General features: G+C 37.3%; 1 protein-coding gene across 6 annotated transcripts; it reads right to left on the reverse strand.

Moving 5' to 3' along the window:
• Window positions 1-1,912: 1,912 nt before the first annotated feature.
• On the reverse strand, window positions 1,913-16,371 carry KT2 (potassium transporter 2). Of its 6 annotated transcripts, none has more exons than XM_077383030.1 (11): window positions 16,126-16,371; window positions 14,946-15,046; window positions 14,350-14,584; window positions 14,025-14,270; window positions 13,883-13,936; window positions 10,425-10,685; window positions 9,931-9,983; window positions 9,738-9,858; window positions 7,965-8,219; window positions 2,930-3,559; window positions 1,913-2,577 (listed from the first exon to the last, which is right to left on the reverse strand). In XM_077383030.1, the coding sequence occupies exons 2-11, from the start codon at window positions 14,982-14,984 to the stop codon at window positions 2,129-2,131; spliced, it is 2,343 nt and encodes a 780-aa protein (XP_077239145.1). In that variant the 5' UTR covers window positions 14,985-15,046; window positions 16,126-16,371; the 3' UTR covers window positions 1,913-2,128. The 6 variants fall into 6 exon arrangements, with proteins under 6 accessions (XP_077239145.1, XP_077239146.1, XP_077239147.1 ...); XM_077383031.1 differs by lacking the exon at window positions 16,126-16,371 and adding an exon at window positions 15,662-16,020; XM_077383032.1 differs by lacking the exon at window positions 16,126-16,371 and adding an exon at window positions 15,183-15,295.
• Between the last annotated feature and the right edge of the window lie 1,256 nt (window positions 16,372-17,627).

Consider the following 17,627-nt stretch of genomic DNA (forward strand, 5'->3'; position numbering starts at 1 on the left):
GGAACGACCTATTCGTATTGTTGATCGTAAAGATCAGGTTCTATTCCTTACGTCAAAGTCAAATGGCAAAATCACACAAAACTAGGCCACCTGGGAGCTGGAGGAGAAAATAAAAACCAAATATCCTTTCCTATTCGATGATTCATGTACGTAATAGATTAAATTTTGAGAACAAAATTTTTGTAAAGGGTTTTGAGGTATTTCACCTATATCATGTAGGGTCCTTTTAAGGAGGGACCTGCAAAGAAATGCTTCACTATTGTGTTACATGAGGACTCGTGTAATAGTCGAGTGTCAGTTATTAGTGAGTGGGTCCCACCTTTAGTTAGGTCCTTTTGGCTTTGGCTCTCCAATAGCTAACAAATTATGTTAATCAGATCATCCTAACATCATACTCTATCTATTTTAGGCAGCTGATTGTCGACCTTTGCATATACTTATTTTTGACAGCCCATGATCAACAATTTGAAGTAGATATAACTTCATGTTCGGAACATTTGGTTGTCGAGAATTCTGGGCCATTCAAGATCCAACATAGGGAATATTAGATGGATGGATAAAAACAATCAAAAGTGAAGCCTGCTGGGTAATACTTCATGTTGCTCTCTGTAAATGGTAATAGTGTTTACACCCATTCTTGAAACAACTGGTTAATAATTCGTTGGAATTGGGACACAGTTATTTCTTACGGAATAGAATCTGAAATTTGAAATAGGTAGTTGAAGAAGTTTAAACACAGGTTTCCTCCAAGGAGAAAAGATCCCAACAATTACGCTTATTTGCTAATGAGGCATTAAAGTCTCTTTGGAAGCTATTAACTACATTTGTGTCAAAGCTATTATAATCATTAAATGCAAATAATCATATTTAATTCCAAAACCATGTGCAGATGTGATTATATGCAAATATCTTTTGGAGGATATCAAAAGAGGTTCTTAACAGACCATTTAAAAGTCATATATGTCTTCCCTTGGGTCTTCCAAAACTCAATATCAAAGGTCATACTCGATTGGGTGGGCGCCTTCCATGGATGCCTGGGGCAGCAGATTTGGATGCTGATCCCATACGCTGTCATATGGCACATATGGCTGGAGAGGAATCATAGAATCCTCAATGATGAGGCGAGAAACGGGCTGCAGATTGCACTTGATATCAAACTTAAAATTGTCTCTTGGTCCAAACCTAAGGGCGGTATTCCCTACTCCGTGGGGTACATCCTCCGACACTGGCAATCGGTGATCACATAGAGGAAATCTCAACCACGAATTAATCCGATATGGTCTCCACCTCCAGAGGGCTGGATGAAGCAGAATTTCGACGGGAGCTCCATCAGAAATCCTGGGAGGGCGGGTATTGGTGGTGCAACTCTGGATTTGGATGGATGGTCAGATTGTTATGTCATATTCTGGGCCTGCAGGGGTGTGCAACGCCAATGAAGCTGAAGAATCTGCCTTATTATTTGGTTTGCGGTGGTATGCGAGACACAATTTAGGCCCTCTGATTGTGGAAGCTGATTCCCCAAATACCATAGCTTGAGCTTCTAGCAAGTGCTGCAGGCATAATACACTCAAAGAGATATGGGACTTAGTTCAAATACTACATCCCCAGTTGAATCACATGCAGAGATCCGCAAATATCCTCGCAGATGGCCTGGCAAAGGCGGCTGTTGATCTACATCAGACTATCATCACAACAATGCAAACCATGTAGGATCTCTAATGCTGGGCTTGGTGGCACTCACCGGTTTTTACAAACTGGTATTCAGTAGCTGTATTTTCTTTTCCTGGGCACATCTCGTCCCTCTGTAATGTTTGCCACGGTTATGAAATAAAATTATATATATATATATATATATATATATATATATATATATATATATATATGATTGTCTTCCCTTTCTACAATTGGAAGATTGAGACTAAAAGATAAGACTTCTAACAATGTCTCTGAGATTCCAAACTTTTGTGTACATCACAAATTGCGCGGTAACACATCTTTAGAATATCGTCTGCACTGTGTGCCGCACATCATGAGTGGGCTTACAACTGCTAAAATCCATACATACAATTTACAAATAGCCTCCACACATGCGTTGTTAAGTAAACAATAATTCATGATCAATCATGGGTCACACAATGTATACCATGCCGACTTCCAGGAGCGAAACAGGCGGCACCTTCAGCGCTACATCAGGCCCTCGACAGTTCCTTCTCAAGAAATTATACCCAAAATCAATCACTAACCGCTTCAAGAGCGAGGAACCTTGCTTCGCCTTCACATGTGAATGCCCTAGGATGAAAGCAGTCCCCGCATTTTGAGCAGCAATGAGCTCCTCCAGCTCTTCTCTTACATGATCATCCATTTCAAATCTCTCATCCAGCATGAACCTCACCCTTCTTTTAAGACCAATTGGTTCCATCTCCATCATTTCCCCCACACTCTCCACTGTTTGGAACCCTATTGACACGCTCTCTGGCTGCACACTCTCCTCAATGTCATAAGCTGGGGGGCCTGAGAATGATGTTGTCCCAATCACTGCAAGTCCCCCCTCGTCTGTGGACTCGCCAGAATGGGATCCTGTTGAAGTATAAACGATTAAATAATAACATAAGCTTTTCGAGTAATTGGTTGTTCACATGGTATTAGAGCAATTGCCTCACGGCAGGTCCTGGGTTCAAAACCCAACAACTCCGTGATATTAAAAATTCACATGTAAGACCAACCAGAAAGAAGGGCCACATGTGCCACGTGTAGGGTCAACCCAAAAAAAAGAGGAGCCACATGTGCCAGGTGTAGGGTCAACCCAAAAAAAGAGGGGCCACACGTGAGGTGAAGTGTTGAAGTATAAATGATTAAATAACACCATCTCTAGTAGCTTAAGCTTTTAGAGTAATTGGTTGTTTCACAGATACTCCCATGATGAACTTACTCTTTTCTTCGTAGCGAGATCCATCATATCGAATGAAGTCAGCCAGCCTGGCTACGAGTTCGGACTCGAATGAATCAATGTCCTGGTGAACATCCCTATAGCCATACCGGACAATGCATCGGTAGGACCGATAAGCCGGAGGGCCCACACGGCCCATCAGGTACCTTTCAGCAGGGGGAACATAGGGGACAGTAACGGACTTCACACATACAAAGATAAGAACTCGGTGGAATGCAGGGAGGTTGGTGACAAAACGGGAGAAGTTTGCAGGTATGCCAGAGATGAGATCGGTGTAGACGAGGCCAATGCCGGGGACACGGGTGATGCCAAGGCTGGGGCCGAGGGCCAGGAGCCAGTCTAAGGAGACCTTGTTGTGGAGGTCGAACTCGTATTTTTTTATGGTGCCGTAGTGCCAAACAAACATAACAGTCATGAGGACAAGGGCTAGGAGGATTGGGAGCCAGGCTCCCTCAAGGAACTTAGTGAGGGAAGCTGAGAAGTAGAGGACTTCAACGGAGCCGAAGAAGAGGAAGAAGGCGAGGGCTATGAGAGGAGACTTGTGCCAACAGAGAATGATGACTAATGAAGTGAGGCAGGTGGTTACAAGCATTACTGTCATCACTGCTAAGCCTGCAATAAATACAAACCAATTCGTCAAAGACAACACAGGAATAGAAATACACTTGCTGAGGAGCTCAGATTCAATTAACAATTGGATCGAAATAGAGGGGATATTCAGTTTCTTCTTTTTTTCTTTGTTTTCAAAAGAACCACGAAATAGGCAAAACCAGCTCATAGCATAAGCTTAAATAATATAAATACTCAAATGGAGTACTCCACTGAGTCTTGAGGCAATGGAAACTTGGGCTCTCGTTTACTTCCAACCTCAATTTGTTTTTTATGAAATTGCAACCTTTTATGGACTAAATTAACGAAGGATAAAGTAAATTAGGTATTGTTCCACTAAACTCATTATCAGTATACAGGATATTTTCTAAGTATAGGTGAATGCATCTCTAATCTGTCTGGAAAGATGACTGATTCATCGTAAGTGAGGTTATATACTTATAGGTTAACTGCAGGCCATGCTAGGACTTTGGATTGCAGAAATTTTAAAGAAATGTCTGGACATGAAAAGCATTCCAAAATTTGTTATGTTTTAATTGTTTGATTGCACATGTAAAAAGTAGGAAAATTTGTTAAAAAAAAAAGGCAAACATTTGGTGAAATTGTCAATCAAGGGTAGAGTCTTAAAAATTGTAAAAGAGGGGCTGTCAAGTACGGAAATATTGCTTTTAGGACAAGAATACCCCCCTTGCTTTTCTCTCCACCTTTTTGGCTCAAATCCTCATGTACTTTTCACCTACCCATGTCACCTTTTACCTTCTTCTTCTCCAAGCTTTCCAAACGTGAGAAACACCATTGCCATTGCCATAGCCATACGTTAGAAGCTCCATTGCTATTCACAAATTTATATTTGGGTGATAAACATATGCTCCGGTAGGTCCATTCTCCTCCACTTGCTTAGGTTTTACATCTTCTTTTCATGTTTTCCTGTTTTTATGCTTTGGTTTATTTTCATCCTCATTATAGTGGCCTCTTTGTTTGGTTACCACTTCACCTCTCTGTCTGTCTCTCTCTCTCTCTCTCCCTCTCTCTCTCTCTCTCTCTCTCTCTCTCTCTCTCTCTGAAGAGAGGGAAGCCCGAATGGAATTCCTATTATACAATCACATTTGCTTACATGTTTGAACCAATTTTTAAACCTAGGAATCACTTTTTATACCCCGGAACCACTTCCAAACCAATAAATAGTGGTTCCTAAAGTAGACAAAGTTGTCCTGAGTGTCTACATACACTCATGACCATATCTAATTAATATGAGGCACTATGTAAACAGTGAGAACTTATATTTATACACTTGGAACCATTATGTAGGCCTCGGAACCACAATTTAATGGTCTTGATTGGTTAAATAGTGGTTCCAAGAGTGCAAGTAGTGGTTGATACATTGTAATAGTATTGCATTGGTTGTAAGAGTGTATTATTGGTGTATGTATACACTTGAAACCATTATGTAGGCCTCGAAACCACAATTTAGTGGTTTCGATTGGTTAAATAGTGGTTCCAAGAGTGTAAATTATGGTTCCAAGTATGCAAGTAGTGATTGAACATTAGAATTGGTTGTAATAGTGTATAATTGGTGTATGTATACACTTGGAACCATTATGAAGGCCTCAGAACCACAATTTAGTGGTTTTGATTGATTAAATAGTGATTCTAAGAGAGTAAATTATGGTTCCAAGTGTACAAGTAGTGGTTGATACATTGTAATAGTATTGCATTGGTTGTAAGAGTGTATAATTGGTGTATGTATACACTTGGAATCATTATGTAGGCATCGGAACCACAATTTTGTGGTTTCAATTGGTTAAATAGTGGTTCAAAGAGTGTAAATTATGGTCCCAAGAGTGCAAGTAGTGGTTGATACATTGTAATAGTATTGCATTGATTGTAAGTGTATAACTGGTGTATGAATACACTTGGAATCATTATGTTGGCCTCAGAACCACAATTTAGTGGTTTCGATTGGTTAAATAGTGGTTCCAAGAGTGTAAATTATGGTTCCAAGAGTGCAAGTAGTGGTTGATACATTGTAATAGTATTGCATTGGTTGTAAGAGTATAATTGGTGTATGTATACAATCGGAACCATTATGTAGACCTCGGAACCACAATTTAGTGGTTTCGATTGGTTAAATAGCGGTTCCAAGAGTGTAAATAGGGGTTCATACATTGTAAAAGTGATCATGAGTGTATTAATAGTGGCTTAGGCACTCATAATCAGTATGTATAGAATCAGAACTATTATGTAGACCACGGAACCACAATTTAGTGGTTTCGTTAAATAGTGATTCCAAGAGTGTAAATAGGGGTTCATACATTGTAAAAGTGATCATGAGTGTATTAATAGTGGCTTAGGTACTCATAATGAGTATGTATACAATCAGAACCATTATGTAGACTTCGGAACCACAATTTAGTGGTTTCGATTCATTAAATAGTGGTTCCAAGAGTGTAAAGTATGGTTCCAAGAGTGTAAATAGGGGTTTATACATTATAATAGTATTTCAATGGTTCCAAAAGTGATCATAAGTGCATTAATAGTATTTCGGGAGTCCGAAGGCACCTTCGGACTTCCGATTGGAGACCAGTAGGTTGCATGAAAACTGCATTCCAATCGGAAGTCCAAAGGTACCATTGGAAGTCTGACTCGAAAGTCCAAAGGTACCTTCGGACTTCCTATTGGAGTCTAGTAGAGTGATTGAAATCAGGATTCCAATCTGAAGTCCGAAGGTTACCTCGGATGTCCGACTCGAAAGTCCGACGGTACCTTCAGACTTCCTATTGGAGTCTAGTAGGGTGGTTGAAATCTGGATTCCAATCATGGAATTATTGGGGCCCAACTTCTATCAGAGGAGGGTTAGGATCATCCTTTGAAGATAATTATTGGGGCCCAACTTCTATATAACATTTGGATCTTCTAACAATGTGGCTCCCCACTATCTTTTACACCCCTGTTTGTTGGGCCCGAACATAACTTATTACTCAAACCATCCGATCTGTGAGGGACTGTAATCAATGGCACTGACCTATATAAACATTCTACCACAGCGACAACCATATACAAATGGACAGTTCAAATCATCCTATAGAAATGTTTGCGGGGTGCGGCCAATTTGCGTTGTGGCCCACCAATTGGAAAAATAAGATCATCCCATGAAAATGATTGGGGCCACGACCAATTTACATTTCAGCCTATCATTTGGACGATTTGGATCATCCCAGGGAATCGATTTTTGGAGGTGCAACGAAATCACGCCATGGCCCATTAAATGGACAGCTCGGATCAGCCTAGAGGAACGATATTGTGGCTTGTTAGTTGGACGATTTGCATCATCCCACTGAAATGATGCAGGGGGGCACATCGAATTTCATTGTGGCCCATGAATTGGACAGTTTGGATCATCACTGAGTCTTGAATTTTATTTCTAAGTGGGGCCCCACCTTTGTTTTGGAGAAAAAACAAATTCCCTTCAAAGAAGGGTTCGGTCAGCAGGGAAAGTGATAAAGTCCTCTTGAGATTCAATCACTATAGGTAGGACCCATTTGGATTTGGCCTTTAGATTGGGTGAAGTGCTGTGAGAAGTTGAAAAAATATACATTTGGCTGCATATTTATGGGTGAGAGAATGGAAGGGAGAAAACCCAAAAACGATGGTCAAAAGGTAAAAAAAGGGTGAGAATGGAGAGCGAGTGGTCAAAAGGGAGGAAGGGTATTTTAGTCCTCTTTCATGCTCTGACATAACTGACAACCCCTCTTTTACAACTTTTAAGACTCTACCCTTGATTCACAATTTGAGCAAATGTTTGCGTTTTTTTAACAATTTTCCCTAAAAAGTAACATGAACCACTGCAGTTCAAGTTTTATTCAAAGTACCTTCAATTTATGATGATATTCCTCTAAATAAGCTATAACTATAATGCTTTCCTCTACGAAACCTTTGAAACAGAAATATTTTACTATGAAAAATTATCTACAAGAAATAATAACAAGGGTTTGATTCATGCATGGTATGGTATCACAATGATTAAAATGGTATATTGGAGTCATGATGCTTTGCGGTTAGTCACTAAACCGGCAAAGTTCCATGAATCTATGGGTTTTCAAACTGCTTATACTGAAAATTTGCTAGTGGTGACTACAACTGATAACTGTGCTCTCAAGATCTATGGGTTTTTAATAGCAGCATACTTCGAAAATCCAGTGGTGGTCATTACAATTGAAACTGTATGGTCAAGATGGTATGAGTTTCAAAACTGCATACACAATCAATTCATTCCTAAAATATGAGGGAAGGCAAACTACCAAAGATTGATTATCATTATCAAAGTCAAGATAATCAGGAACTAGACCTTTTTTAAAGTCAAAGGATTATATACTGAACTTTTGAAGATAAGAAAATGAACCAAGTGTACCTGATGCATTTCCCATGTGTTTTGTGTTTCTGAATCCAACGGCAACGGCAATGCAGAGGATCATGAGCATCCAATTGATCTCAGGGATATAGATTTGGCCATGTATTTTGTCAGAAGTGTGAATAACCTTGACCCTTGGGAAGCAACCAAGCGACTGGCTCTGATTGATGATTGAGAATGTCCCACTAATGATTGCTTGGCTTCCCACTACAGAAGCAAGGATGGCTATTACAAGCACTGCCCACCTCACACTCTCTGAAAAAAATGGTTCAGAACATCAGAAAAAAGACATTAAAATATTGAAGAGAAGCATGAACATCACCATTTATACTAGGGGTAAAGGGTGACTCTTTCATCTTTACTTTTCACTGGATAGCAGCAATCAAGCATTGCAGAAAAAGAAATTAGAGTTTGTGTAGGACTTGAGAAATTATACTATAGACTTAAATTTTGTATTTTGAACTAGTAAAACAAGATATTTGATTCAATTTGGACTTGGGCCATCATCAAGTCCATTTTGAGTTCAAGAGCAATGGTACAGTAGTTACCACATTGGTACCAGCCTCCCACAATTTGCAAACTACTGTGAGGGAATCAATTAGCAGGCTATTGTGAGTTGAGGATACTTATTTAGATGCAACCACTACTATGATGACAAATTTATCTACTCTCAGCAAAAGAGCTAAAGGGTACTCAGTATCAAGTTTGGCAAAGTAAAATGGTACAGTAGTTACCACATTGGTACCAGCCTCCCACAAATTGCAAACTACTGTGAGGGAATCAATTGGCAAGCTATTGTGAGTTGAGGATACTTATTTAGATGCAACCACTACTATGATGACAAATTTATCTACTCTCAGCAAAAGGGCTAAAGGGTACTCAGTATTAAGTTAAATTTGGCATATTAAAATGAGGAACACTGTATTAGATAACACCATTGAATTTGCAAGAAAGTGCTGTTGTGTCAATCAAACATGTAAGGTTCTTTGGAGTTGGGAAAGTATACAATAGTATTGTACTTTGAAGTGAAGAATGAGGTGTCTTTACTATGATCTATGGATGGGCATCCATAAAGTCTTTTCTGTTCAACTGACCCTGGGGTTATTCATTTGCATGACCACTCCTATTTGCAGTCTTGATGGGTGGCATAAATCAGTGATTTTAGCTATGGCATTAAACATTGGAAGAGTGATGTATTATATCCTCCTGTAAGTATTGAAGACCCAAGAACCAAGACATGATCCAAGAAAGAGGACTATTCATGACTTCAAGTTGGATGTTTGTGGGGTCCACTTCTCTAGTGGACTATTGGATACAGATGAGAGCCATTCCAACGAGATGCTGAGTTACAAGCGCACTCCAAGGTGTTTTATTTCCATTGGAAGTCGTACATGTTTAATTTCCATTGGAAGTCTTAGTTGTTTTATTTCCATTGAAAGCCCTATTCGAAGTAGAACTTTGCTTTTAGGTGTTTTGATTTCTGTGAAAATCTACTCCAAATAGAATTGAAATTCTATTCAAGTAGAAAAACTATGTTTTTTCAAGATGTCTCAAGCAAAAAAAAATTTAAATTTTTTATTTTTCTTTATTTTTAATTTTATTGAATTTTGTGAGGTTTAAGCCTCACACCTAAAGAGGAAAAATGCCTTGCCTTATGCTTCTGCCTCTAAAAACAACTCGTTTTTACATGCTTAGTGTGTTGTTAACCTTCAGCATCAAGGAAATTGTATTCTTATGATCTGAATGTGTTTAGTCTGGATGAGAGAAAAATACCTGGAACTGACACATAAAAGCCAATCTGATAACTTGTGTATATATGGTGCCTTGACAAGTAAGCAGCTTGACCCATGTATGCCAAGATCAAAGCCGGGTAAACTAGAAATGTGAAAGCAATCTGTGGTAGAATGAAGAGAATAAGAAACTCATAAATCAATAAATAAAACACCACAAATTCTGGAAAGAATACCTGAATTGCAGTGTACGAGAAGTGGCCCAGATCTGCAAACATTGCCTCAGAGCCTACAAAAATTGTCATACAACATATTTAGACTTATTGGAAGTAGTTTTTTCAACGGAAAAAACAGTGAAGCAAAGGAAAATGGTTCAGAGCATATTCTATCGAGAGTTGGTTTATAGCAAATTTTATCTAGAAACCTTTCCAAAACTTCAACACCCCTGGGTACAGGCATGCCCTTACCTTCAATCTTTATAACATGGAAAAACCAGTTGTTTCTCTAACTTTTTTCCACTCATTTCAAGAAAAGACCAAAGTAATTGCCATTGTCTTTCAATCGTAAAGGAAACCGCTACTTTACAAAAAGACCGATAATATTTTTGATAGTTAAGCTACCTATTTTATCTTTGAGCACTAATATATATGCATGACTGAACATATCACATGCAGTCTGAATCATTAGCACATGAAACGTGAATATTTCTGCTTGTGTTATCTAATATTACCTGTTATGCATAGTAGAATTCCGCCCAAAGACATCCAGCCACCTTTCCTTGTCTTCTTCAAGAACTTGTACATGTAGTATGGAGAAAGCGCTTGATAGACATGTGGGTTCCAAAGAATGATATTGTATAAGCCAAGAGCACTGATGCACAGTAGCCAAACCAACACAATTGGTGCAAAAAAGAACCCAACCCGGTGTGTGCCATAGTGTTGTAGGGTAAACAAGCAAACTAAAATGAGGCAAGTGATTGGAACCACGGCATCTGCAAATAGTGATTGCATCAATCAGATCATAATGGATACACTTAAGGATAGAATTCGTATATACAATCATTATGTACTTCGACTTGCTACTGGATAGATGAAGAATTTAGTAATGAATCATGAATTCCCTGTAATGGCGCATTCTGAATAAAATCCAGATGATGGTTTCGATCATTGTTACCGGAAATGATAAGCTTGGATGGATTTGTGTACTCAGTCCCAAAAAAATGTTTAAAATATCCATTCTGTTATTTGCGAGAGAAACACAACAAAATTCATGCTCACATAATCATAAAATAAATACATAGTAACTACATGTATAAATGTGGTTCTAGTTCTATAGCCTTAAACGCCTCAGCCTCTTGGGTAGCCCTAAGCTCCAATCTTTTTAATATCTCAAACTGAAATTATTGAATCCTTAAACCAGATATCCTACACTTATAGTAAATCTTGAGTTTTAAAGGAGACAGATAAAATTCAATGTAACATTCTAGTGATGGATCTAAATCAAGATCCAAGATAGATCCAAGAATCAAGACACAACGCAAAATGTAAAATATTTCTACAAGCACAAATAGATTGAGCATATGTACCATTATTGAATAAAGAACTGAAATTTAGAAAACCATATACTTATCTCCTATAGAATATGAGATAGATTTCCTAAAGAAAAGGAAATAGATATCCTAATTCTTGGAAGAAACACTGTGAACAGGGACAGATATGATACACTAAGTAATGAATCAGGAGTTCAATGGTACGGATTCTAAAATTAGATAGTGAGTTAAAATAACGCAACAAATCTTGAAAACAGTCCTTTAGATGTTAATCAAGCACACATTTGTCAGAATTTCACTGCTATGTTTGCAGCAATTCAACCGTACAACAAAATGGAAACTTATAAATGTTGAAAAAAATTCATGTAGGATTTCTGTATAGAAAATTTCAGGAACAAAAAATTTGAGAACCTATGAAACTTAAAACAAGACAAGTGAGGAAAATTATTTAAAGGTTGAAAGCCATGATAAAGTATATGAAACTTCATCTTGAATACACTGGACCAAAAAGAACAAACTATAGTTACCGAGTTCAATAGTACATCAGATGTGGGTACGGGATCCTTATTCATGGTCTGCTACTTGGTTATAAGTCTGAGATGCAGGGTATTATTAGGCATTCACTTGATATGGTTTGGTTCGATAATCCTGTTTGCGTAGTTTGGTTTGTTAAAAAAAATTCATTTATAATAAAACGTAAATTGAGATTATTATTGTGGAACTACCAATTACTCCAAAAGCTTAAGCCATTGCAGATGGCATTATTTAATCTTTTATACTTTAACACTCCTCCTAAAGTGTGGCCCCTCTTTTCGGGTCGGCCTACACGTGGCACATGTGACCCCTCTTTTGGGCTGGACATGTGGATTTTTAATATAAAGGAGTTCTGAACCCCAGACCTTTGCTTTGATACCATGTGAAACTAACAATTACTCCAAAAGCTTAAGCCGTTGGAGATGCCGTTATTTAATCTTTTACACTTTAAAAAAATATATCTTGGAAAAGCATCAATTTAGAACAATGTAGGACAACTTGGCCAAGTAATAACCCTTTCATCCAATTTACAGGGCCTGCACTTTCCATATCTACCGTCCAGTTTTACTAATTGAACCGTCTGATTAGCTTCCAACAACAGTTTTGTTAAGTACTCACTGCAAAATCTCTCCTTTTTAGACAACTTAATATTTTTCCTTGACGGTTAGTTCAGATCTGATTTATGAACTTTCTTTTTTTTAATGGTCCGGTTTATGAACTTTCTTTATTTGTTTTCGGACAATTTGTTTTGATAAATTTGATTCACACTAGTTAGTTAATATGACATGATTATGTATAGAATAATTTGTTGTCCTGGCTTTAGTTTATACCAACTTTTAGGTTTTTGATCCATGTTAGCCATGCCAGTTGATTAAGTACAGTTAATTATTGTAAGCTCAATTTACATTTAAAAGTTATATTCAACGGTTGAATATTAAACATAAAAACCGATAGGCATTGGTCTTGCTGATAGGAATATAGCAAGCTCATTCACATGGGACCTCACATGGGACCAGAAACATGTGTCTCCTAGTTATGGCTCACCAAATCTATGGTCCGGATCACACAAATATGTATGCAAATTGTTACCATATGCATAGTCAAACTTTTACTTTTAGAATTGGAAGCTTAGATATCATGTTTGCAAAGCATTAAAAGTAGGGAAAACACAATTGTTAGCTTCCAATTAGCCTACCTATGAAATAGGTAAACTTGTAGTGGTGTAAGTATAGCAAGTCGGTAGATTAAATTTAAGGAATTTACTGAGTAAATTAGAATAAAAAACTATACACACATATCAAACAAACCAGATCATTTTTTAACCGTTCTGGAATTCAGTGGTTTTTAACTCAAGTAGGTTTCTTTGTATTAACAGAAAAAATTTCCCACTAGTAACTATTGCTGTTCATATACTTTGCAGAAAAGAAACTTTTGTTGTTCAACTGGTAAAACATAATCATAACCCAAACTTTGAAACCAATGATGTCTCTATAGCATTTTCTCCTTATAGACAATTGGCATTGGCATAGAACGGTGACAAAATGATGCACAACAAGCATGAGTGCGAAGGAGGCACAATTTCTTCAAGCCCATGGTACACTTCCGTTCAAAGGAAACTAGTTCTATAACTAACTTGATGTTTTCCTTTGACATCCACCATTGTTAGGAGAAGGATTTTAGATCCCAATACTTTGCAAAATTCTTATTCACGCACTATTTCTGTTATATAAACCTGTCTAGATCAGAAGTTAGAGCATCACATTTATAATGTGATGGTCCCCAAAATGTAAAGAAATTCAGTTCCAAAAGTTCAGCAGAATAGCGTGGTTTGTATAATCTAGAAACCCACTTGATATTTTCCAATTTTGATAGTAATACACTGCAAGAAAGGAAAAACATTATACATCAAACTTGGATGACGGTATGAAACTACGGGGCCTTCACCTTTATTTTAGTACTAGCGCAATAGGATATTGAGAACTACTAAATACTTGTAGTCAATTGAAAGTTACCCAAAAAAAAGAAAAAAGAATCCAAGATGCTAATCAAGATCAAGAGCCAAGAAGCTTACAGATGGTATCCAAGATCAAGAACCAGAAGCTTACATTCATGGTGTGCTTTGGACATGGATAACTCAAGGCCTGACACTGCCGAGAAAACTTGAAAAGGAAACACATAATCTGAGGGTCAATAAAATCTGAATGAAACTGTAATGAAGAATGATGTGTGAACAGAGCTGAACAGTACCAGAAATAGCTGGAGTAAGGACACCATCTCCAATCACCATACAAGTACCAAGCAGAACCACAATTAGCAAAGCAGTGTGCAATTTCTTGTGTTTCTCAAGCAAATTTTTCACGCTTGAACTGTTCTTTGCCTCAGGAGGACACTCCAACTTATATGTAGAAAGTTCTTCATCTGCAACTTGCCTGTTAGGCAGAAGGCTAACTTTTGCGTGCCTACATATTAAAGAATACAGAGCAAAAGTTCCACCTGCAAAATCATGTACAAAAAGAGTTGAAATGAGCAAATTCCACTATTTCAAAATTATTAAAACTATTCTCATGCTTACCCTCTCCATTGTCATCAGCTCTTAGGACTATGAAGACATACTTGAACAGAGGTAGTAGAGTTAAAGTCCAGAAGACAAACGAAAGCACGCCAAAAATCTCTTCATTTGTCTCAGAATGTTTAATGTCCTCTGCAAATGTGCTCTTGTAAACGTACAAAGGTGATATGCTCAAGTCTCCATACACAACACCAAGGCTCTGATATGCTAGGAGCAAAGTGTTCCTCCAAGAGTTCTTCTGAAACCCAGTTCCACATTCAAATAATCAGGGATCTAACAGTTAAAAAATGCAAAATAACAACCCAAAACTACAATCACACTTGCATCCATGTTCTTCATATTTGATAAACTAAAGAATGATTCAAAAGATTAGAAGGAAAAATAAGGCCCTGTTTGTTTGAGATTATAACAACCGATGGTGAGCCCTCAAACCAATTATTGGAGTGAAATAATTGGTTTGGGGGCTCACCATCAGTTATCATTGGCAAAATAAAAACTAATTCGGTGACATTGGCAAAATAAAAACACCTAAATCTATCTTATAATCTCTTCAAAACTACAGATCCTGGCCTTACAGTTACAGAAGTGAAAGGACAAACCTTTGAAGAACTCCAGCAAATTCCACGCTCGGGATCCATGCTTTAGCAAGTGCTCAATCTTGAGGATAAATTTTTGTTTCAAGCTGCAGCCATTCAGAGATCTGCACCAGAAATATCAGAGATTTGTAAAACGATTCATACTCACAAAAAAGAGGGGGCGGGGAAAGCACAAACAGAGATTTATGATAAACTAAAAAGGGGCATGAGAGAGACACAATTTCAAACTAATGTTATCACATTGATCTCCATATCTTCACCCATAGCTATAGCTGTGTTAAACTTATATTTCTAGAAAAATTCGTACATAGTCTCCTTTTCACCATTTCTATTGCTCTTATACTAAATATAGCTTGCTTTCTGTGTACAACAATGAGTAAAGAAGGAAAATTGTTAGGAAGCAAAAGCATGTGAGAGGTTCTCAAAATTTTCCAAAGTTACCCAGATAGACCATAAATTTGACACCCAGTTCTCAAAAAAAATTTCCATGATAAAGGTGAAAAAATAAAGTAGAACCATTGTGGATAGGGTAAAATGAGGTAAAAATACAATCACATAAAGGCATTGAATTTCTTCAAACAAAACAACAAAATGTACTGGGGCACACCAATGTCACACCAATAGCAGGCAATTAATGGTGATCTGAAAGCATTGAAAAGAGCCCAATTTGAACTCCACTGGAAATGAGAAAAAAAAGGCATTTTTACATTATTACATACCTTCTTATTCCTCCAGGATCTGCATTCAAAATAAAATGCAAGCAGAAAACTCAGGACAAAATGGTTAAATATATTATAAGAAACAGGCCCCTTTCACCATCTTTGTTGCGATATTACTGAATGTGACTGCATCCTTGTTTAAAAACATGGGTAAAGATAAAGAAATGGGCTCAAGGGAAATGGAGAAAATATAAAACCATTTAAGCAAAGAGGCATTTTCTTTATTTACTATTAAAAATCAGGAAAAAAGAGCATGTAAGAAAAATCAAGAAAAACCCAGTAGAGTCGTGTAGGTAAGAAAAATTAGAAAAAGAACTATCACGTGAACTGGAAGACATCAATTCCATTCCTACCAAAACACCAACCTCACAACCCAAAAAGAAAATAAAAAAAGTAGCAGAAAAGGAATTAAAAGAGAAACAAAACAAAAATGCAAGTTCTCATAGATGTTTAGGGAGACTTACCAAAGAAATCAAGAGAATCTTGAGAGAACAATAGATATGGAGTGGTTTTTGAGGTTCACAAGTAAGAGGCAGAAGAAGGAAAGCCGTATAAGGATGGGAATTTCTCACATAACACACCACGTGAAGTGTTGCTTTTTGTCCGTAGGAGCAGAAAACGCTCTTTACTACCCACCATCTGACAAAAGAAAAACAAAGCTTTTTCGTTTCCTTTTCTCTATATTGTATACTTTGCTTTTTTCTTCCCTCCCTTGTCTTTCTCTAGTTTTAACAAAATAAACTTTCTCTGTTCAAGTCCATTTATAACGCACATCACGGAGTCTTTTTACGAGTTTTGATATGATGGCCGACCGTTAAGTAGCGTCCAAAAGCTACCCCCTTGATATTTGATCCAACAACAGCCCACATTTTAAGAGGCTGCTGTTGGATCAAATATCAAGGGTGGTACTTTTGATTTTTGAAGTACCTCCTTGAAGCTACTTCACGGTTGGGCACCATATAATTTCTCGGATTGTGTCCAAGTTTTCATATCTAATCTTGTAAGAAAATAATAATAATAATAATAAAACTCGTCTTGTTTCCCCATCGGGTATATCTTGCAGGAAAAACTTACTTCTCTTTATTACTGTAAGATAATAAAGAGAAATTCCCTATTACAGCCATAGTTTCAAATTTCAGTTTCGGAATGCATTTTTGTCCTGGAACCAAAATTTTGAAATTTCGGATGAACTCCGACAAAATCAAATAAACAACTATTTTATCTCACTCAGAATTTCGCCCGAAATTACCGAAATTTCTTTCAGCAAAATATTAAATAATTATCAAAAATTGAGATTTTGGGTGAAATCCCTTAAATTTCGTACTAAATTTCAAAATTTCGGCCGAAATAAGCAACCTTGCTATTACCGTTTTCGGTTTCAGTCAACACGGAAACCCAAAATTTCAGATTTAGGTGGAATTTTAAAACCACGATTACAGCTTATGACACTTACAGATCCATACAACGGAGAGATTGCTTGGCATTGTGTTGGTGTCCTTTTCAACCCCTTGTTTTTTTACTCAAGATTTGGCAAATAATCACAATCATTTAAAAGAAGAACCAGCTTAATTTTAGAACCATGAATTAAATGTGCTTTTTAAATTGATCTACGCAAGAAAAGATGAAGCGGAAGAAAGTTATTTTAGTGGAAAATTTCCCCAAATGTGCTAAAATATACCTGGAGACCAAAAGATAAGTAAGATGGAATGCTTATCTCTTCGTCATTATTTATTTTCCTCTGGTTATTGCCTCCCATATATTTATCTTCTCGGACTTCACGCAGTTCTATATGCAAATATTTCATCAGATCTGAATGTATAAATTGGCCATTAGATTTTTGAGATTTCTTAATCCACCAACTTTATCAAATGGAAATTTCGATTCGAATCTTTAGAGGTTATGAGGTCACAGTAGATTTCTCAGAAAAGTACAGATTGAACGCGCAGCACTTTTGAAGCTTCAGGTA

Source organism: Tasmannia lanceolata, unplaced genomic scaffold (assembly GCF_043159265.1).
Source record: "Tasmannia lanceolata isolate RefF3 unplaced genomic scaffold, GAP_Taslan_0.1 ptg000006l, whole genome shotgun sequence".
NCBI classification, from domain to species: domain Eukaryota; kingdom Viridiplantae; phylum Streptophyta; class Magnoliopsida; order Canellales; family Winteraceae; genus Tasmannia; species Tasmannia lanceolata.